Source organism: Pseudorasbora parva, chromosome 2 (genome assembly GCF_024679245.1).
Source record: "Pseudorasbora parva isolate DD20220531a chromosome 2, ASM2467924v1, whole genome shotgun sequence".
Lineage (NCBI taxonomy): Eukaryota > Metazoa > Chordata > Actinopteri > Cypriniformes > Gobionidae > Pseudorasbora > Pseudorasbora parva.
The window spans coordinates 17,447,879-17,471,521 of NC_090173.1; the positions used below are offsets into that span (position 1 = coordinate 17,447,879).

General features: G+C 39.7%; 1 protein-coding gene across 4 annotated transcripts in view; it reads right to left on the bottom strand.

Moving 5' to 3' along the window:
- The window catches only part of LOC137092972 (caskin-2), a 95,243-nt gene that overhangs the window by 48,978 nt on the left and 22,622 nt on the right, over window positions 1-23,643 (bottom strand). For all 4 annotated transcript variants that reach the window (XM_067457574.1, XM_067457565.1, XM_067457593.1 and 1 more), the window contains exon 3: window positions 674-725. In XM_067457574.1, coding sequence (XP_067313675.1) covers window positions 674-725 — 52 coding nt within the window. The remainder of the gene's footprint in view (window positions 1-673; window positions 726-23,643) is intronic.

Sequence of the window (23,643 nt, forward strand, 5' to 3'; positions counted from 1 at the left end):
ATATGAAGTTGGCCAAACATGATAATTTCAGCAAAGATGGATGAAGACATGACCGAGTTATTATTCAGTGGCCTGTCCGAGACAAACAGAGAGGTTAGAGATGTGTGGAGTACATATTTTTGCATTTTAGCTTAAGACAGTGTGCTGGTGTGACTCAACTACTTGCAAAAGCTTCCCTTTCAATTTCAAAAGGAATCAAAATTTCAAAACTAATCATGATGCTTCACACAGGAAGTCAACATGCATGAACATGATCACACTGACACTCTCAGGGGATGTGAGTTTGTGAGATAAATATCAGGTTACTTTATGTATTCTTTATGCTTATCAAAGAATTGTGCTTCAAACTCGAAACTCAGGTTGAAGCTTCAGTGTCATATGTAACATCACATTTGTGTTGACAATGTTCTTTGACCCAGATGGTCCTTAAACTATGATATACTAACAATCCACAGCAATAATTTGCTCAGGCAATCAAACAAGGAATCTTGTTGGTATCTATAGCATTTAAACTTAAAAAGAGTTGCATGTCTTACAAGTTCTCTGACACCTTCACATTTCCTTAGTTCTTGTGGCCTTCTGGGAATGTTTAGTGACTCTGCATTTCTTAATCCCTGTGTTTTGATCTGGACATGTCCTTATTAGATTAACCCACAGCAGAACAATGACTCACCCGTCTGGATCCTGATAGTTAATGTTCAGCCTCTTGGTGGAGCCCAGTAACTCTACAACACAAGACAAAAAAACACATACGTCAGCTTCACATAAAGAAAGTCAGTAGAAAAGTCATACCTACGAAGTAAGACGAGACAATAGGGTTGAGATTTGCATCAAAGCTCGCATATGAGACACGACCCAAGCCGAAGTGGTTTAGATCTGATGGTGAACTGATAGAGTGACTAGAAAGCAGGGTGCACAATTATATATTTTATTAATTGGCCTATTGACATCACACCGGCATTAGTGCTAAAATGATTAGACAACATTACCAACAACGTCGACAATAAAAAATTGACAACAAATCTTTTTGTTGATCTCATATGCCATATTTGAAGGGTCTGCAATGACGTTTGAGCAGTGGGGTGCTGTAGCGCAATACTGTAATACTGCCTTCCCAGATCCAATCCAATAGAAGAAGACACAACGCTTCAGAGTGCAAACGAAAATTGCGTCCACATGAAAACACAAAACACGCTATGAAGCTCTGTCAAGAGCATTGCAAACCAAGAGATGGCAATATAACCCTGACTGTAAATCCATGTTGGCCAATCAGAAGCCTGGAAAAAATGTTATTGCCGGTTCCGGTTTTGACACAACAAACCAAAATCTCTGGTTTCACTGTCCACACGATAACACTGCAACTGGAGTTTCTAAAGAATGTTTACCCTGGCAGGAGTTTTAAAAAAAAGTTTGGTTTCAGTGTCCGGATACTGTGTTTGCGTGTGGACAAGTGGCCAAACCGCATAAAAAAGCTGGAGTTTTGCAAATACCCGTGTTCGTGTGGACAGGGCCTCAAACTCACGCAATTGCCACACATCCATTTTTTTTCACGTAGTGAAAGATGCATCACAGAGCAAAGAGGACACAGACAATGTGCCAACAGATTAGACAAAACAGGTTAAGTCTCAGCTTTTGAATTCTGTCAATTTTACTACGGAATTAAAAAAAATTGGTTTTGGCTCTCTTTAATGGGGCGTGAAAGATCGCTGACACGATTATGACAAAAAACATATTTGTCGATTATTCCCTTGAAACTGTAATCGAGACTAGTAATTACAATGATCAAAATTTACATTGAATGCTGTTTCGAATAGCTTTATACCATTGTTCGAAGCAACTGCATGCTATATTTTAAATGAAAAAAAAAAACAAGGTGAAAACACTTCCTGAAAAACTTTTAATGCTTTTCAATAGCATTAAGTGTCAAATGCCAACTCTACCTTGATTTCTTCTTTAAAGAAAAAAGTAAAAAATATGTATGGTATTATAATATTATAATAAAACAAATTAAAACCATGGAAAAAAAGCCTTATTTAAAACATCTTAAACATGCAGAATTTTATTTTATAACTGCGCATTTGAATGATTACGTAATTTGTGGCGTCTGTAATTATAATCACGATTAGAAATTCGATTAATTGTGAACCTGTTATCTCTTCCTCTTTTCTTACTGTAACAGCTCAAAATAAACATGACTGAACATCGAAAGGTATGTTGAAAGATACAGTACAATTTACTGAAATGAATCCATCTCTAATGCAGTCACTTAATCAGTTTCATCTGACAGAAAGTCACAAAACGTTACATTTACCTCAGGAAAGCCATTTAAAGACCATAAACACGATAATTAGCTAAAAAAAAAAAAAAGAATTCCAGAAAGGAGCATTTTTAACAAAAGCACACAATTACATATTCATATTTTTACTCTGATTAAAAAGTTATTATTACAATTACCAGACTTAATGAAACACAGTACCACTCATTGTAAGAGTTGGACTATTGATGACTTCTGAGGAGGAAAGAAAACCTGAAGGAGATTGGTCTATTCAATTGACTTGAAATTCATTAAAAATACATTTTCAAAAGCTGATGTGATTTTATTATTTTATCTATAAGTTAAAATAGGTACAACTCGATATTGCAAAAGTGGGATAATTGATCAAAGCATACTGATTAATCAGCTACATAATCGATGATTGGTGGATTAATCGTGTCATAAGCGTTTGTTGCAGCCTAGCCAGCATGGCTGTAAATCTCCATCGATTCAGTGTGGACAGTACATCCATCGTGAGACTCATGGCTGATGTGTCACATGAAGCAAATGAGAGGGCTGTGTGTTGACAGGCTGTCTTTCATTCAGCGTACGCTGTGGAATGTGTCTGTATAAACTTGTGATGGTCTCTAATACACAGGATCAGCGGTCAGGTCCCAAGTACAGAAACACGGACATATTCACTTGAATTTTACAACAACCTGAAACTAAAAAGTCTAAAAAATACAGTTTGAAGAGAGCATTACAAAGGGTGTTTGTAGGCCTTGCTATGTAGCTGCTAAAGTGTTAAATGGTTGCTCTGGAAAATAGATGCATTATTAGTGGATGCTAGGTTTCTGCAAGGCATTAGACAGGTAGTTCTATATTTTGGTGCCACTAGCGGTGCAGAAATGACTACAATTTCAACTTTAAGGTTCATAACTTCATGCTAAAACGAGTTGCTATGTAGTTTAAATTGGTCTTTCCCATGAGAGCCTGAGAGGGCGTCTGAGATCCAGACTGATGAGAAGGTCCGACGAGATTCCTGTCAGCTTACTGGGAGATACAGGACTAAATAACACTGCCTCGTCCTGTGAACAACAAGGGGCACTTCATTAACCTCTGACCTCTTCCTGACCTCACTGGACAGCTCAGGGGGCGTTAAACTGGCAGGAGGATGGAAAATAAGGGACCACTCAATAGTAATCTTGAAGTCTTTGATCCTCAGCAATGGTGGCCCTTAAGAGGAAACAATTCTTCCCTGCAGCACATGGACAATGTCTCAAGACCATAAACCACGTTAAAACTGATATTCACATTTACGCATTTGACAGATGCTTTTATCCAAAGCAACTTACATTGCATTCAAGGTACACATTTTTACATTTTGTCAATTCTCGCTTTCCCTGGGAATTGAACCCATGACCTTGGCGTTGCTAGCGCCATGCTCTACTGTTTGAGCTATAGGAAAGCTGTAAAATGTCCGCCATATTCCTCAAAATGTTCAAGGAAGTTTTGTAAAAATTACTATTTAAATTACTTTTTTTTACCATTAAGCTTCTGAAAACATCTTTTGAAAGTGAAATTTAGTCTACTTGACTATCCTGAATGGCTGGTTTGTTGAAATAATACTCTGAAATAATCTCCAGAGAGTTAAATATTGTCGAAAGGAACAAAATTATGAAGATATCATTTTCAGCTACATCGCCCAGCCTTAATTCACACTTGGTGAGGATTTATTTTCCATGCTACTCGATTATATTTAGTTTCATTATTCAATCTACATGTTCTGTTTTACCCCAGTTTTCATTTTGTACTTTCCAATCTTGTAATTGTTAACAACTAAACAATTTACCCAGACCACAGGAACGTCAGAGGAACCGCATTGTCCACCTAAAGATGAATCAGTGTTTGTATTCCCAGCTCGGTGAGGTCAAAGTTTAAGACAGGGGGCAATGGGATAGAATTGGACCTAGAACTCAGACACTGGATACACCCACGATGTGGAGTCACAGTGACGATCCATCGCCAATCCTTATTATGAAGCTGTCACAGCCATGAGTGGCCAAAACACACACAAAAAAACCTTTGAAGTCAAGCTCTATACCCTCAAATCCACAGGAGCGGTTAATTGACATGGTCTCAATGAAACCTAGTTACCTTTCATACATAATGAGAAGCTTTGAAGTCAAGAGCTCTTCCTTAAAAGATGGAAAACCCAAAGAAATGAACAATTCTGGTTCATATTGTAACAATTCCAAGTTCTTTTGTGGGAGCTGATTTGAGTCTTTCTTGACCAATTCATTAAAATGAACCTGCTAAAAAGAGAAATTTGGAATAATTATTATTTTTTTTTTTAAGTAAAACGTTCATCTGCTAAACATTTGTTGAAGTTATTTTTAATGCCGTTAAAGAGCCAGAAAAGGCACCTCCTCTTTGGTTACCACACTGGTAAGGCTTAGAATAACTACTTATTTTTTTAATGCTAAAAGTGGCAGGCATAAAGCTGAAAGGGTTTTCCGCCACAAAAATGCATTTTGCCATTTTTGCTCAACTCTGCACAATGGAGAATTTAGCTCTTGAAATGCAATGCTGACTATGGGTTTCTGCTTGTTTTTGTAAAAAAAAAGAGAGAGAGAGAGAGAGAGAGAGAGAGAGAGAGAGAGAGAGAGAGAGAGAGAGAGAGAGAGAGAGAGAGAGAGAGAGAGAGAGAGAGAGAGAGAGACTGAGAGAGAAAGAAAGAAAGAAAGAAAGAAAGAAAGAAAGAAAGAAAGAAAGAAAGAAAGAAAGAAAGAAAGAAAGAAAGAAAGAAAGAAAGAAAGAAAGAAAGAAAGAAAGAAAGAAAGAAAGAAAGAAAGGAAGAAAGAAAACACTAAATTTAGACAACCACTGCTTATATCAAAAGTACACAATTATACGTTCATCTACAAAAGAACAGCCAACGCCTTTCACTACTATAACTGACAATGCGTCGGAGCCAAGCTGTAAACACACACACCCAGAGGAAAGGAATGGCTCACGGTTTTACTCTGGCTGGAGTCAGATAGATTGTGCTTCATCTGAAATGAGCCAGGAGAACCACCATATTAAAATATCACAGGTTTTGTTGCACAGGTAGTCAAACCTAAACTGTTTTTTATTAACTAAATTTATGGCTTAAAATCTGTCAATGAATGAGAACCTTGCGACTGATGAGTTGCACTGGTGGCACAGCAATTAAAATTGGACACTGGACAGAAATTGGTTTTATTAGCCTGACAAGCCAGACCACCATAGACAGGGCTCAATCCGAGGGGCGGGATAAACGGTTGTCTTTCAAACTCCCTCTGCACGTGATAGGATAGCGCTACAACCAACCAGAGCAACGAAGGTGAAGCAGAGCTAGTTGACGGATTAAACATTCACCGTATCCGGTCAGCAAAACTCAGAACACATCTTCCCTTCTTAAGAATGACTTCAGTGCCGTTCTTTGTTCTTTTCTTAGAGAAAAGCTTTCCTCCAAGTCTTCCAGAGTCGCGGTCAAAGCTGATTTGAAAGACTGCCGTTCGCCAGTTTGTGTTTGTAGGTGGCTGTAGGAAAGGCCAGTGCAACTTATGCAACTCAGGGGTGTCCACTGACAGCAGTTAAAGGTGCACTATGTAGTATTTTTGCAGTAAAATATCTACCACTAGGCCAGTGTTATATATTTTGTTCAGTTGCATTCTTACACTATCCCAAACGTTTTAAACTATTTGTAAATTGTGAGAAAATTGCTATTTTAACCAAGGAGCCGTGACGTCTGAGGGAGTCGCCTGTCAATTGCGTCATATCTTTTTGTTTTATTTGGCAAAAACGCTTTACTCTTAGCAGTGTGAACAAGTGTCACAGCAGCTGATGAGCGAACGCACAGAGGAACGTCATAACATAATTTTAAACACACTTAAATGTATCTGATATGATAAACAGAGCTGCGTTACCTCACACTCATGACCGGAAAAGCCGAAATAGCGCCGGTGACGGGTCCATGTCTCGTCATAATAAAAGTCCCGGTGCTCACGAGCCGTGCGTTTACTGAAAAGTCGCTCCAACGGCATTGCTCAGCTCCACAACACTCACTCCTGCTCTGCTTCATACTACAGTAACGTTAATAATCGCATCCATCAACATGATTTCTGCACCAAGTCCTATCCCGATTCATTTCCACCGGCTGTGAGGTGAAGACCACATGTCCCAAGATTCTGCGCTCACACTTGGCGTCATCAAACTACACCTTTTTTGTAATAGGCGCCTTCTAGCGGATGGAAAAGTTGCATAGTGCACCTTTAAACATAGTACTTGGACTTGCAAATAAATGTCTTCAGGATTCAGGCAAGTATGTTGGAGCTAAATTCTGCAGGAAGTTGAATCTGCAAGACTAGACGCCCCTGTCCTATTTGGTAAAGGTATTACTTTGTGTTTTATTTCAGAACATGCAGGTGCAGTAGATGGACTGTCTGAAAAAAACAAAAAAACTTTTGGAGATTCTTACAATACCCATGCTTACATTAACAGCTACTGTCTCCTACAAACTGTCGCCAAGTGCGGCTTTGATCCTTCAGCTGAATGTTTGATGTTTGATTTCCATACATCAGCTCCTTCCTGTACGCCAACCCGCCCTGAGCAGTAATGACCACAGTACAATGGCTTAATGACTGACAACCTTCCTCTTCGGTAATGGCTACTCAAGAAACTTCTTGATTAAACAGAGAAAGCAAGGAAGGGGTGGATTTCATAGCATCTGTGGCCGATCTGTGGCCAACAGAAAGTCAAGAGGTGGCAGATTCCAGGAAGTTCACAGCTCCATTCTAGTCCTCTTGACCTGACAATGGAAGGCCTGCAGAGCTGGGAGATTACATGTTTGGAGAAGGAGAAACACACTTCCCCTGGTCCTCTTATCAGCTGTGTAAATGAGCCTGGCGACAGCTACCCCTCTGGATTTCTGTACCATATCATCGCTGGGAAACTTTGTGAGTCTTGCTCACTAAACTAGGTTGTTTCAGAGCCCTGCAGTATTAACAAAATGGTGCATTGAGATTCCTCACCAAGAAAACTAATTGCAAAAACTAAGTACACTACATGGGCACCAATCATATGGGCACCCCCTTATAAATGAGCAGGTTTGACTAGGCAAAACCTTGCAACAATGTTTCAACCTCTATTAAATTAAATTCTCAATAAGCACACAAATGTGGTGTTTGAAGGTCTACATAAGTTTGGCCATATAGTATACACATTTTGGCTATTTTCTTATCACTTGCATGATTATGTCACCGGAAGCATGAGATCATATGAAGCAGGAATTAGGCAGTAATTAGTAGTTAATAGTGAAGTAGCACTAGACAGTGGTTAAGGTAACGTCCATATCCTGTCATCAAGACTTCCTCCAGCGCTTTATTGAACATCTGGACTCTTTTTCACATCTACAGACAGAAATCTTAGACACTGATCAGGGCAAATGCATCATCCCTCTCACCGCTCTTTCTCTTAACCAGTCTCAAGTTACGTAATGACACCAAATTCCAACCCATCTTCATTGTTTTGCTCATCTTTCTAGCCCTTGTGAAGCGCACATAGATACCGTGCACAACGCGAGACAGGGTGGCGCAGAGCACTTCTGCTCTAACGGGCAAAGACAAACCCATTTCAGTTCACCTACCATGTCTTTGGTGGTCTTCTTTGTTTACACATTGTTTTCTTCATGGAAGAATACACTTCCCTTTGTGAGCCACTTTTCCGGTTTGTGCCATCCCAAACCAGAGGCAAGGGGGTTGGGGTTCCGCACAGACGGAGGGTTTGTTAGAGTGAGGACAGAGGGTGCAAAAGCAAGTGTGACCCTTGGCGAGATTAGGTGGGGGGTCTGTTGACACAGGCCCCATCGAAAGCAACCAGGCTTTTAAGGACTTGGGATAGGCCCCTTATTGCACTTCCTTCCCTACACTATTGTTCCAAAAAGGAGGATCACTTAGACTATTGTGTATGTTCAGTCTTCCCCAGTAAAACACTTCCAGGTCTCCACGCAGAGGGTGAGAACATCTCCTGGTGAGGTAACTCAAGAAACACTTTTGTTGTTCTTGTTCCTAGTGGTTAGCACATGTGGGCTTGGACTTATTCCATGGTGGTTCCTTGTGTCACAACTAATGACGCAAGGAAATGACTCTCTGGATTAAACCTCAACATCAAAAATACAGACTTGGGAAGGTTGATCCAATTTTGGAATATAAACTATACTTCAATTGCCATTCATTTTAATGAATTGTTTAATTTGTGTCATCACTTACGTAGAAAACAAAACATTTATTACCATGCTTTTTGCTGTTTGCATGATTTAAATTTTTTTACATCTAAAATGTCCATGGCAGCAATAGCTTTCATTTCAAAATGAATATTCCTCTGACTGAAAAAAACACAACTATCAGCCAGTCCTACGCACTACAAGATATGTCCGGCTGTCAGTTAAACAACATACTCTGCATACTAAGGACAAATGGGGAAACACAAATATAGAGGAGCCACAAATGTGTTAAACTGCACCCAGTAATTTGTTCCACACTATCCCCAGCAGTTCCCCTGAGATGATCACTGCAGCATTACGTGCAAAGCAACGTATGTGAATGGAGATATAGGTGAACAACTGGCCCATCTCACAGTGATTGTCATTTTGAAGGGATGGTAGACCTTTTACACACTTAAACCTCTCAACACTGGAATGCAGAGACTCACGTCAGCCTGTTCTCAAGACCCCTGATGAAGCCCTGATAACAGAAAGTCAGGTCATCCTTGAGAGATAAAGCTGGTCTTTATCTGTGTTATATCTGTCTTTCCAGTATCGTAGGCCTTAAACATTTCGTGCAAAAAAGAAGACCCTATGCAAAACTTGGAACTAAAATGGTTGCAAATATGCCATCATAATTTAAAATCTAGTCGCCTTTGATGACTGTCAGGAAAACGTTCTGTCTACACTTTATTTTGACTAATTTCATCTCTGTACTTCCAGTGTTTTCTGCAGCACTAACATAACCCTCAGCCTAGTGTTTTTGTGTCACCCTTAGATGACACTACTTCTAAACCGCCATCTATTTAGTGCTCTTCTGTAATTTGCAACTGCAAAAAAAGTAATTTTAGGAGGCAGGAGGCATTTTTCTTGACTCTGGAGCCTTGAGAATGTCAACAGTGATGTCTGGGAAGAATCAAAAGGGCTCAGAGTATGATTGAGGGAGGTACGAAGGATGGATTAGCGTCAAGTTTAAAGAGAGGCAGGGAACTTACAGAGTTCGTCCTGTCCTGCTGCTGCTGAGGTTTGGGATGCCCTTGCCTGCTCAGGGTTAAGCATCACAGCGTGTAAATAAATAATCGTTGCAGATGGGCCCCGAGGAGCATGTGGTCACGCATACAGCCAACTCAAACACGCTGCAGAGCTCTGCCTTTAAACACACGCAGGAGAGTCCTCTGAAAAAAAGTTGAACAAAGACTAAATTTCCTATTTAAACTGGAAAGACAGTTGACGTTAGGGATACTACAGTTTGTATCAAACTCAGCTGTGTTTTTTTTAATTGGTTGCAACAATTTTTCTAAAGGTAGAACATAGCTAGCAGGTTTTAAGTCATTTGTAGTCACAAAAGCAGCTTTTCCACTGTCGGGCCAGTGCGAGCCAGGGCTTTCAATGGGCCGGGCCGGGCTAATAACCTCAGACCTGTGAGCACTGAGCCCAAAAACCAAAGAGCATTTCCACCGTTAGGCTAAAAGCTCTGCAGCACTTCACTAAAGCCTACCCGTAACATGCCTCTTTGGAACAATGTTACACAAACCCATAATTTCACCAACGAATCAAAAAGAAATTACTTAAAACTAGTGAGATTGTCAAATGAACATGATAAAAGTGGCCGTTTATTGGCTTTATTGTTGTTTACTTAAAGATTAAAAACCCAAGCATCAATGCTTTACCCCAATTTTTCAAATAACAAGTGATGCATTGATCATAATGAATTATTTTGTGTCAAGATTACACATTAGTCCCACTTTACAGCTTTAACACTCTCTCCAACGACAGTCCCAATACAGTTATATTTTCAGTCAGAGAAACAGATGAAAAACTTCTGAAAGCGTAAAGTTGCTTTATTTAATAACATATGCAGAGTTAAATGATATCAGACAGTCTGTTGTAAAGAGTCGAGACGTACGTAACAGATCAAATAAAATAAAAACTATTGTAATAGCCTATATAATTTGTCTGATTTCTTCAAGTGGTCGTATTTACCATGTTTACTATAGTAATAGTTAGCATGCATAGTCTTTTGTATCTCATATAAATATGTCTGCCTTATACGGTGATCAGAATCCACATCTGCTCATAGTCAGAAGTTATTTTAAACACTCGCGGCTGTCTGAAAGTGAGATTTGAGCTAAAATAATTTGAAAGGTTTTTGATTCTGAAGTTAGCTGGTAGATGAAATCATCCGTCTCCAGATCATAACCACTCCTCAAGTTTAAGCTGGCCCACTTTGGACCAAGGTATTCAGTGGACTAAAAGTCCTGACCATTGGCCCAGAGGAAGCCCAGATGATGCCTGATCAAGCCCCGGAAGTGACAGTGGAAACGGCCCCAAGGGCTTTTAAAAGGTCAAATGTCAAGAAATAAAACAGGGCTGGAAAGTAAACCAATTCACTGGATTATTGAGGAAAAAAGAAAACTTTCATCTTGGCTTTCATATTGTAAGTTTTAAAGGATTAGGGTCATTTCATTCAAAGTAGAAGAGGAGATCATAAACAGGACTGCGAAGTCCCCTAAAAGGGTCAGTAAATTTAAGTTGGAGTTGATCTAAGAGGGCAAAGGTTGAGCACAAGATTAGTTTTAACACCAATGTCTTAAGCCAAGGAAACAATAAGTCCCAACTGCTTTTGTGGGAGAGTGTTCAAACCCATTCCATGCTGGCAAAGCAATGCTAAAACAAACAAATCAAATGACCGTTGGCCTTTTTAAACACAATGTAAAAGTTTAAAGTATGCCCATTCTCTTAAACTGAAAATGTGAAAAACCACAACATACTCAAAGTTCGGCCCAATCCTTGTCTCCTCAATGAAGTCTCTCACATTGCTACAGACCACTTTAACGCAAATGCCAAAGTAATTTGCGATGATTCAATTTGCTTTCAAGCTTAGACTTTTTTAGTATATTAGATCAAATGCACAGCTGCAGCATCCAATTACACCAAAAGCCATCCGTGAGAGCTAGTCCTAAATGCAGGAGAGTAATAGAATTCACATTCGGCTTTTGCCACGCCTCCAACTTTAAACACAAGACTGCATTTTTGAAATGGCATAAAGTCACAAAACGTTTTAAAGAGCACTGCCATTCTATAGAGAGACTGTGGCAGCCTCCCGCTGCCAAGGCCTGGGCATGTGGCCTCTGGAAGGCTATGCGTATCCAAACCAAACGCATTCCATGTTTTTATGTCCTGCAGAAACAATCCTGGTTTCCCTTTAAAGTCCGATTAAAAAAAAGATCTCTAGAGATGGAGGAAGCAGTCTCCATACTAATAAATCAGTAATAGAAGACGGTGGGTGTGCAAATTGCGCGCGGGACAGATTTCTCAGCTCCATCTCAGTCTCGGGGTGTCTGTTGTGTCAGCGGAGTCGTGCTGTCACAGGGCTAGCGGTGCAGTTAATGGGCACGTCTGCGCCTGCACTGCGGTCAGGCCGTGTCACAGAGGACAGAGCCGAGCGCGAGACACGCTTTCATCTCCGTGCCAAATGATGGGGCCCGGCAGTTGCGGGGCCGGCCGCTGGGGAGAGCAGAGAGGAGGCCCGCGACTCGCAAGAGAGCAAAACAATTCTTATGGTTTGTTAAACAAAAGTAAATTTGGGGTCCTTTGGGAATATGTACATGCTGAAAGCCGATTTTTCGAAGATCTGGAATGCCCTGCCCCTTCACATATTGTTCACATATTGCCTCCTCAAAGGAATAGTTCACCCCAAAATGAAAATGACCCCATGATTTATGACTTTAATAATGGCTGGATGCACTTTTCTGAGCTTCAAATTTTGGGCTGCCATCATAAAGCTTGGAAGAGCCAGGACGTTTTTTGGATATAACTGTGTTAGTTTGAAAGAAGAATGTCATATACACCTAGGATGACTTGAGGGTGAGTAAATCATGGGGTCATTTTCATTTTAGGGTGAACTATCTCTTTAAGAATGTGTAGTAAAGCAGCGGTTTTCAGTGCTGGTCCTGGAGACCAACTGCACTGCACATTTATGTATGTCTCTCTTATCTGACACATTCAGTGCAGTTCATGGAGCACTCTCCAAACGAGCTGATGATCTGAATCATGTGCGTTAAATAAAGGAGACATAGGGCATTTCTCAATACCAAGTATGCAAGGTTCGGTCCAGTAATTCTATAATTGTAATTTGGAAGAGTTGGATAGAATCCCTCACCTTACAACACAACCCTGCCTCTTTTCGTTTACATAAAAAAATAAACATATTAATATTAATATGTGGTTCAGGAAATATGTACATATACACTCTAAAAAATGCTGGGTTAAAAACAACCCAAGTTGGGTTGAAAATGGAAAAACCCAGAAATTGGGTTGTTGGAATGGGTCCATTTAGGGTTCAAACAGCCCAATTTCTGGGTTTGTCCATTTCCAACCCAACTTGGGTTGTTTTTGACCCAGCATTTTCTAGAGTGTATGTACTCTGATGATCATCACTACTATAAAATTAAATATTACATATTGATAGTTCAAGTTCAAGTTCAAGAGTTTTATTTGTCACATACACAGTTATACAGAATACAACCGGCAGTGAAATGTAAACAGGTCCGCTCCATGGACAGCAAATAACAATTAACAAAAAAAGCACAATAAATTATAAAATAGGAATAGGATAAAGGTGCTATATATATACATATGTAGAATTATGAATAAATCAAGTAAAAGAAATAAGAGATGTGGAATAAAATAAGTGAGATAAAGTAAACTGGAGACTATAAAAATAAATACGTGGATAACAGAAGTGCAGGAGTGTAATGTGCAAACAGCATTATTATAAATACTCCTGTTTAACCACTACATAGAAATCACAGCCAGTGGCAGACATCAGAAGGACTGGCTGAGGAAAGGTACATGAGAGCTGAGCTCCGCTCTGAAAACAACAGATAAAGGGTTCAAATAAGCACTATCTTTACTAATAAACCACAGATTTGAGCTTTAAGTACATTTTCGCCTGAAAAACTCTTAACACTACATTTCGTGACACAATAACAGTAGTATTTTTAAATTACGCAGGGTTTCTCGTCCGCTGTTGATGCTTGCTGGTTAGTGTCTCAAGTCCACACAAGTCTCCTCTCGATGCATCCTCAATAAAAGGGGCAGATCAAGGACACATCCGGAGATTTGAACTGTACTTGGCTAGATGTGAACTTGGAACTTGGGCAGCAACTGATGACGTCTCACAAGTTCACATGAACACAAGTACAGTCAAGAGTGCATATTGAGAAACGCCTATAGGCTGTTTCTCAATATGCATTCTTAAGCTATCTTGTGTCCTTGTGTTCTCATACTACAAAATCCACATTGAAGTTCAATTACAATACCTAAGAGCACATGTACAGAGGATGCATGAAAGTACCCGGATGTGTTCTTGATATCGAGGATGCATCAAATGCAGACTTGAGAGAAATCAAACCATTAGAAATCCCAGAAGACGCTGCGGGCGGTTGACGTACGGAAGCCTGTAAGCTTTAAACTCCTCATTCTCACTAAGAGATTCCTTTTGCAAACTCACAAATATCTGATGGCTGCTGAAAGTAAACATACCAGCAAGCAGTTTTGAATTTAAAAGACGTCTGATGCCCTGACGTCTAGGCTAAAACAGAGGAAAATTTGGGCTGTCAGTGAAGATTTAATAGATGTCTAACCATTGCCCAAGAGTAGACTAGTCATCACATGAACATGTCAAAGAAATTAAACTAAACACCTTGAAATCACTGTTGACTTTGCTTACATGATACAGGAATATCATACATCTCGCAAGTTATTTTGGCAAAAATTACTTGTGAGCAAATTCAAGGTTATTTTGGATAGAAGTGGGTTACTGATAGCCAGATTATATTGGGTCTATAGTTAACCAAGATGGTGAAGTGACGGCTATTGCTTGGTGGGATTTGTTCGGTTGTTTTGCTTAATTCTTATAGTGATAAAACCTGAAGAACGCCTGCAGTATATTTATTGGCATATTACAAAGAATCTCAACATTGACAAAGTATAGGTAACACATAGGTAACTAATTTTCACAAATACACATGTTCAAATAAAAGGATATAAAATTATATGAAAATAATGTCTGTAATAATGTATTTACTCCTTAAAATATGCTGGGACGGTCAGCTGAGCAACAACGCAGCACATCTACGTTCTCACAAAGATGCGTTCTGTGTCCTCGCGTCCTTCCGAGTTCATTCTTTCAAGGTCGCCTGGCGAAACCGCTCTCCACGAGAACGCAAGTCCATTTCTGTGCGTTCTTGGAAGTGAATTCTCAAACGGAAGCCTGCATCCTAATGAGGGCTGTGTCCTACCTAGTCCAGAGTCAGCATTAAAGGGGTCATGAACTGAGAAATGAATTTTTCCTTGAGCTTTTGACATAAAAGAGGTCATCATACTATACGAATATCCTGTGTGTTTCAGAACTGAAAACTTCCTTGTTCATCCAAAAACAGCTTCTATTGTTGCCAAGCCCAGATAACAACTTATTGTGGAAGGTTCCTATAGATTGGTGAAAGACTGCCTCTGCAGAAGAATGTCAATGCCCACTTTATCATTGCAACTTTGGTACATTTAACTGTAGATTCTGTTGTAAATCAATCTCGGTTTCGGTGTACGCTTTGCAACCAGACTTTTACAATACTGACTCGACAGTAATGCCACAACATGTAAGTAACTCAACCTTAAGTGTTCATGAAAGGTTGCAGTGATGAGCATTGTAGACGATCACAGAGATGCGCATAAATGCATCTCATCATTGCAACTCTATTTTTGCACACTAACGAATGCTTTCATTATAACAGAGGGAGTTTTGGTAGAACTTGGTCACTGATAAACTTGCACCGTTTGATTGATAGTTCCAGCGACTGTGAAGGGAATGCATTCTTTGATCACTATCTATATATAGTTTAATCACAGTTTAAATAACAGATTATTTTCATCCTACTAAGAGAAACAATGTGAAGTTGACCGTTTAGTGACTGGTTTGATTTACTGACACATAGACAAAGAACATCTGACTGTACACGAATCATATCAGAAATAGCCTGCGTCAAAACTGTGACTGATTTACCAACGAATCCAAAGTCAAATGTACCGCATAAAAATAAATAATGCTCAACTAAGACACTCATATTGTTGACAATAAATAAAATAAGCACATTCCTAGCACTAGGATCCTTTGTAAGGTGATGCTTTTTTAAGTCCAGTGATCCTAAATCGCTTTTCTCTCTTCGTCATCTCACTAACACACCAGTGGGCGGGGCCAAAATTGAAATGATAAAGTAGGTGTTGATCTTCTTCTGCAGAGGTCCACCAATCATTTTCACCAACAGATTCCACAACATTTCACGTTCCACAAAGAGTCGTTTCGCTGGGCTTGTTTAAAATAAAAGCTGTTTTTGAGCTAACAAGGACGTTTTCAATTCTGAAACTTGCAGGATTTTCCTATAGTATAATGTCCTCTTATACGTCAAAAGCTCAAGGAAAATTGTATTTCACAGTTCATGACCCCTTTGGGCAGATTTCCCCTAAAAATCTAATTGGAAAATGTGTAAAAAAAAAAAAAAAAAAAAGTCTGATGAGGTGTTTCTGCACATCTCAGAAGAGTAATAAACCCATAACATCCGATAAAGAAATTGCACTGAGAAAAGGGAATTTTCTCTCCGCTCCAAAAGAAAAAAAACTTCTCAACTGCTTCATGACAAGAGGACGCTTTAATTATATGTGTGCAAGAGCTCCCAAACTACAATTTGATGAGTAAAGTGCAAACAGGTTATGAAGCTAGTAATAAAACAAACCATAAATGTAAAGTGCAGCCTGTCAAGACAGAGAAAAATAAGATGCTGTCATTCTAAATTACGAGAACGAGTTACAGCCGCTTTTCTGAACCAACACTTTGAGTAATGAATTTTATAACAGCGGAAAAGCTTTGCTTTTCATTAATATTTGTAATGGCACAAACCACAATCCAGATCACAGGTGCAAGGTCGTGCCAGTGCCTACAAGGGGAATGCATTTCAACTAGGATTAAAACAAGCCGTAATTTCCTCCTGCTGCTTCCTATTATGTCTCAAAAGCAACAACAGAAGAGGTGGAGATTATTCAAGAGGGAAACATCTGTTTCAGCCATGGGTTTTCCCACTACAACCAGAGGATCTGGACAATTGAAAATAACGCCCGTACGCACGGAGCGCTCAAGTTATTGATCATGAATCTGCAAGAGAAATCAACTCATCTAAGATCAGTTTTATGACAAAAGAATTCAAGATTGAAATCATGCGTCTTCAATTAGCTGGAGCTACAAATGGTTTTGACCACCGTGCGTCATCCAGAATTGTGGTATTTTCCAAAGAGAAGTGTGATGCAATCCCGGAAACCATATTTTACTGTTAATAAGGTAGAATGCAAAGCATCCTATGCGTAGCATGCAAATGATCATTCCTCTGAATGTGGGTGTGTGTGATACACGTGGACAAGTCAAATAGAAGAGAGCCCACAGCTCCAGTGCTGACAGCTGTAGCACCATGGCAGGCCTGTTTCTGTGTGACTTCTCTCCATCAGCATTCATGGTTTGTTGACTCAGCAGAACATTTAAAGTGTCACTTTAGCACAGGTGATGACACTGATGATGATGAGGGAGGAAGAGACCGATCAAAACTGCTGAATATGTGTTATGTGATGAGTAAGAGGTGGTTTACTAAGCATGTTCTGCCAGTAGTCATTTAGGTAAGACTTTTATCCAACTTGACTAACAGTTTGCTTATTGCTGGTTCAGTCCTTCATTAAAACCTGAGGTTAAAGGGATAGTTCACCCCAAAAATATGCTGTTCCAAACCTGTATTAGTTTCTTTCTTCTATTGAACAAAAGAGAAGATATTTAAGAGAATGTTGGTAATCAAACACTTGACGGTAGAAAGGAAAAAAAACTATAGAAGTCAATGGATACCGTCAACTGTCTGATAACCGACAATCTTGAAAGTATCTTCTCTTGTGTTCAACAGAAAAAGAAACGTATACAAGTTTGGAACAACATCATTTTTGGGTGAACTATCCCTTTAAATGGTTTCATCAAGGGTGCAATATTAATAGCTCATGCCCATTCAAATCAGCAAATCAGCATTTTGACCACTACATCACACTCCCTTTTACATAAGCTTGACTGTGCCTAAATTCATTGCGTAGCATATACAGTTGTCAAATGTATTTTTATCAGAAAGAAATAATTTTTTTTTTACATATTCATGACAAATTAGAACATTTTTAGCAAAGCTAAAATACAAACTTCCCATCAAAAAAAGATTATAAATATATTTATACTACACATCCTGATAGTAACGGTAGTACTTCCTTTAATTTGTTCTGATTACAGTTAAAAGACGCATTAAAGCAACAAGTTTTTTTAATTCTTTCTTTTGATTTTTGGGGTGAAATGTGATCTGGACCTGTTTTCACTGGATTTACTTATGAAAACAAAATACTTTATTACTAGCTTCTTGGCTAAAAAAGTATTTTTCTTTAGAATGCATACATCAGCTAAAACTGTTATTCAACACCACACACGCACACACACAAAAGGTACGCATTTTGTTCCAAGGATGAAAAGGAAATTCACACCCCACGCTTTGTTCAGAAAGGCTTTTTTCTTCCTATCCCAAACTTTCATCGGTTTACCCAGAATCGACTCCCACTCTATTTCACAGAGATCACGTGCTGCTGGCATGTGATTGAGCGTATCCGTCTGAGATACGCAGGCGCTACAGGAGATAAGGTGACAGATTAACAGCACCAGAGAGCTTCTCCTGCCGTATCTGTGCTTTGGCTCACGTCCGTTCATCTCCATATGAAAAGAGCTGGAGCGTTTCCAGTTCTCCCGTTAGGACACAATAAAGAGCCCATAAAAACTAAATCAGTATTTTGTGGCTTTTAGTCCACATCTATTAGCTTTTAGGTTATCTATAAACTATAGTTCTTGAAGTAAAAAACAAACAAACAAATTTTTAGCATACAGTTAAAGGTGTCATGAACTGGCTTTTTAAAATGTTTTATACTGTTGTCTGAGGTCAACTAAACTTTTGTGTGGTTTTTACATTCAAAACATCATAACTAATATGTAATAGGCGATTTTCTACACTGGCTTTTTCCTGAACGCTGGGTTTTGATGGGCGTGAAGCACTGGAGACTTGGAATTAAACGCCCAAGTCTAGGATTGGATAAGATTTGCATATTTAATTAGCTTCTTTTCCCCTGTCAGTTCACTTGATTTGATAGCGGCAACCGGAATGATTCTCTCGATCACAGGGCTCGTAAACTTCTTTATCATAGACTGTAAAAAAATACGGACGTAGTGTCCGTGACGTCACCCATAGGATTCTGAAGAGCAGTTCTGTAAAGTGTAAAGTAGGGCCAAGCTGGTTGTTGCCATCATAGCATTGCGTCAATAGAAACTGGCCAAAAAGGCGGGACGTGGGCGGAGCTTAGGTGACGCAATGACTAACAGATGGCAGATAAATGGCTATCCACCAGTCACTCAAAGTAACCACGCCCTTAATTATGCAGAACTTTAAGGCTTAATATAATGTAAACGAATGAGTTACACTGAAGAAAAAAAAGTCACAGCCTGAAATGTAGTTTCAACTTAGATTTATTTCAACTTAGATTATGTTAAACTGACTTCAAAAAATGAAGTCAGTTTAACATCTTGTATAACTTATTAAAAAAAGTTTAACAATTCTTAACTTATTTTTATGAGTTAAAACAATGTAACAATGTAACAATCTCAATGAGATTCTGCTCCCTTCTGGAGCCTGTCCCTAGCGACCAGTCGATGAATTGCAGTTAAAATTACTTCCGTATTGGCTTCAAGAGAAACTGTGGGAGGTTGCAACTTGGTCTTTATCAAACAAACACAAAGATTTATTTCTCATCCACCCGCGTTTGATTGGAATATTATTTTTGTATTAGCCTACTTGGCCTGCCCGATTCGAGGATATGAGCGCGAACCACGCACACACACAAACACACACACACGTGTGCACGCACCAAGATCAAGAAAGGAATATTATTTCACTATTTGAGATTCACCGGCCTGCTGACGGGCTTACGGTTTGGCAGCCCGTCTGGAAAACACATAGATCCGGGACTACTATTACATATTAAAAAGACGTTTTACTCACATAAGTGTGTTGCACCATTCCTGTCGGATCCAATATAGAAGCCACAGCATTGTGTTTTAATCTCAATATGTCTGCAAATCCAGCGATGCAATGACTGTGTTATTCCACAATATCTTGCTATCTTCTTCGGCATGTTTATTGCTGCTGGCTAGTGATCCGAACAGCTCCATGAGTCGGTGGCAGGGCTACTGAACTACATGTGCTTATTATTCTGTAGAGGCGTGTTTCTTCACACGATGACGTCAAGATGCGAACACGATCGTTTGCTGGGCCTGGTGTCTATAAAAGATTTTCTTTGACTAACAAGGAAGTTTTCAGCTCTGAAACTTACAGGATATTCTTATGTTACCATGAACTTTTATATATCAAAAGCTCAAGGGAAAGTTGATTTCTCAATTCATCACCCCTTTAACAAGTACAGACTTTCTTTTCCAGGAAACCAGACCAAACATACAGATCTTGTTCGAAAGGGCTTTCGACACATTTTTGCTGAATTAAAATATATCCATATTTAGTAAATTGTCAGGATCACATTGTGTTTAATTGTTCCTGTTTTCCTTCTCTGTTTCCTGGGATGTTCATTGTGTGCTCCTTGGTTGCTACTAGGGCTGGGCGATATGACGAAATATATCGTCTGGACGATAGAAAATGTCTATCGTTTTATATAAAGCTCTATCGCTTACGCCACGATAAGGCGTTTATGGCAGAATTTTACGTCAAGATGCACCTCCCCGGCATGCCCATGCACGCTGCAATACATAAACAAACATAGATGAAGACGGTAGTAGACGCGGTTCAGACCAGGGTAATTCTCAGAGTAATTATGCCAGAGTGGTGGCATAAGCGCGCAAAACAAACTTCAGACACAGACGCTGCAACGGGCTTTTATACGCGTGGCACACCATATAGCCATATATTGAAATATTTTAATGGCAGGTGTAGGGATGGCGAAAACGAAACATTTTCTTGACCGACCACCGAGCCTCATTAGCCGGTTGAAACCGGTTAACCGATTAGTTTAAAATATGCTGCGCTATTTGAAATAACAGCCGCGAGCCGCGCTCCCTCTGTCTCTCTCTCGCTCTCTCACTCACACACACACGCGCTGCCGCCTCCCTTCCACTCACGTCACTTTTTTTAAATCCCCCACAGCGCGAAATGCTCCTTAGTTTCGAAATGGTTTGGGTACAAGGTGATCGCGTTGAAGATAAAGGCATTTGTCTAGCGTTAGAAGCTCATTTGAATCATTGCCGCGGCTCATTTAAGAAAATGACAGCTCCGAAGAGACGCCGCTTTAGTTCGAGGTAGTGCTAGCAATAATAAAGAAAGACGATCAACACCTTATGTGTTACCACTGAAATGAAGATGTAATATATTTCCAAATGTAAGCCCATCTTAAGCGAAATGCACGCTTCATCCTGTCGTCTGCCCTGGCTCTAACCTCCAGTGTTTACTTTTTGCAAACCTTGTGAGCGCGCAAACCCAAACGCTGTGACCTCGCGCCAAATGTTTTTATTGGTTTATTAAGTACAAACAGGCGAGTTATGAAAAATTGAGTGTGAGGGATATGTTCAATCACACAAAAAGATTTTGGAATGAGACGGCCAACTGTAGCGTTTAGTCCACTGTCTATAATAGCCTAATTTAGAGATCACTTTTTTATTTATTTTAACCGACAACTTTGATCGGTTAACGTTGATACGGTCAACCATCGGTCAAACGGTCATCGGTTAACATCCCTAGGCAGGTGTTAACTTTACCAACAGTCTTGCTTTAAAAAAAGGTTGTAAATAAAATAAAAATGTAGTCCATACTACCTTTATTTGTTTTGTATATCATTTCAAACTGCATTTCCACATTGCAATTTTGTATAGACTATTCATAAACTGAATTAACAGAAAAATTGCTATATCGTTATGTATATCGTTATCGGGATATCAAATTAGCTATATCGGGATATGAAATTTTGGCCATATCGCCCAGCCCTAGTTGCTACATTTACTAATTACTGTCACCTAATTTAATTAACTCCCTTTGTTTAACCTGTTTATATATAGCTCTCATTTTCTGTTGTTTTTTTTCTTTCTCATCTGTTTTAAGTGATTGTTTTGCTCCTGTGTGTGGGTAAACTAAAATATTGCTTTATTGTTTATTAAAGTTTTACTGGTGTATTTAGATCATAACTCAAACTCGTCCTTGCTGCAACTGCAGAGTAGACCAATCACAACAGATTGGACCACCTGACCAATCAGAGCAGATCTGTCGCCGGTTCACCACTGTTCCTTCCTTGGAGCACTTTTGAGATACTGACCACTGCAGTCCGGGAACACCCCACAAGAGCTGCAGTTTTGGAGATGCTCTGACCCAGTCGTCTAGCCATCACAATTTGGCCCTTGTCAAACTCGCTCAAATCCTTACGCTCAGTGCCGTTTCTAGGCATAGGCAAACTAGGCGGTCGCCTAGGGCGCCAACAGCTGGGGGGCGCCAATGAGCCCCCGCCCCAACAAGATTTTATAGTTATTTCATATATATTTTATTATTAATATTTCGTACTTTTGCTATTTCAAGGCATTATGATTAGTTGCGATTATTGGAGTGAAGTCACCATGGTGATAGTGGCGCTGCTGTAATGAAATGAGATCATGTCAGGGCGGCAGGGAACGTCGTCATCCGTGGCGTTGTAACGCTTGTGTCCGAGTGAAAAATGCGGATAGCTCACTTAATGTAACTGGAGTGGATGCAAACACGGAGGCGATTAACATAAAACAGATCGCACTTTATTCCACGCTGAACTCTCATCACAAACTCCCTTTCCGTCCACAGCATTACTTAATAAAACAAAATAACTGACTGTTAGCAACAGAAAACAGAAAATAATCCCCACACATGGGAGCTCAAGACTCAGTGCGCACTGCGCACATACACAAAATGCAGACTTCGTTTGCAGGGAGCGCGCGCAACTCTTAAAGGGGCCACACTATATTTCTACTCGTTACAGCGTGCTTTAGTTTCATCATCATGAAAAGGTCAAAGCCATCAGGGGCTCAGTATCCTAAAAAGAAAAAAGAGGAAATATAAAAAAAGAATGCAAAATATACAGGTATGTTTGCCTACTTATTGGTTACTTCTTCTCTACTAAGCTGGTCGCTCTATCATAACGTTGAGCAAAACATTACACTGAATATTAGTACTGGACGGACCACACGCCATGCTCATTTCAGGTGCAGAACATTATAGCATATATCATTTGAATATATTTTTTTTTTTTTACATCAGAGATAGCTGTTTAGTGTAATTGATCAAGTAGGCTAATACTGTCATAACCATGGGCCTCACTAGGCCCTTTTTTATGAACTTATGCATCAGCCCCCCTAAAAAAATATGTGATTAACCTTTAAAACATATGAAACTGGCGCGAGGCTTCGGCTACGGCTTCGTCCCGTCTTTTAGTCTTTGTGTCATTGTGTTCTTCAATCCGCAGCGGCGCCGAGTGACATGGTTTTTTAAGCTATTGTTATCTAATTTTTTGGCCTTCAGAACATCTTAAAATACACATGTAGATCATAGAAATCAAAATTTTCTCGGGGGAGCATGCCCCCGAACATCTGTGATCTCAGTGATAATAAACCTAGCTACATTATTTGATTAATGCATGTACAATATGCCCATGAAATAAGGAAGTCATATTTACTTAATAAGTTGTAGTTAAAAAAAAAAAAGGGGTGGGGGGGTGGGGTGGGGGGGGTGCAACATATGAATCTCGCCTAGGGTGCCAGAAAGGCTAGAAACGGGCCTGCTTACGCTTGCCCATTTTTCCTGCTTCTAAGGGTGCTTTCACATTTGGTTTGAATGCCTGGACCGAACCCGAGTTCGATTGCTCCCCCTGCCTCCGCTGGACTGTCTTCATATTAAATTATTTGGTTCCGAACCGGGGTTCG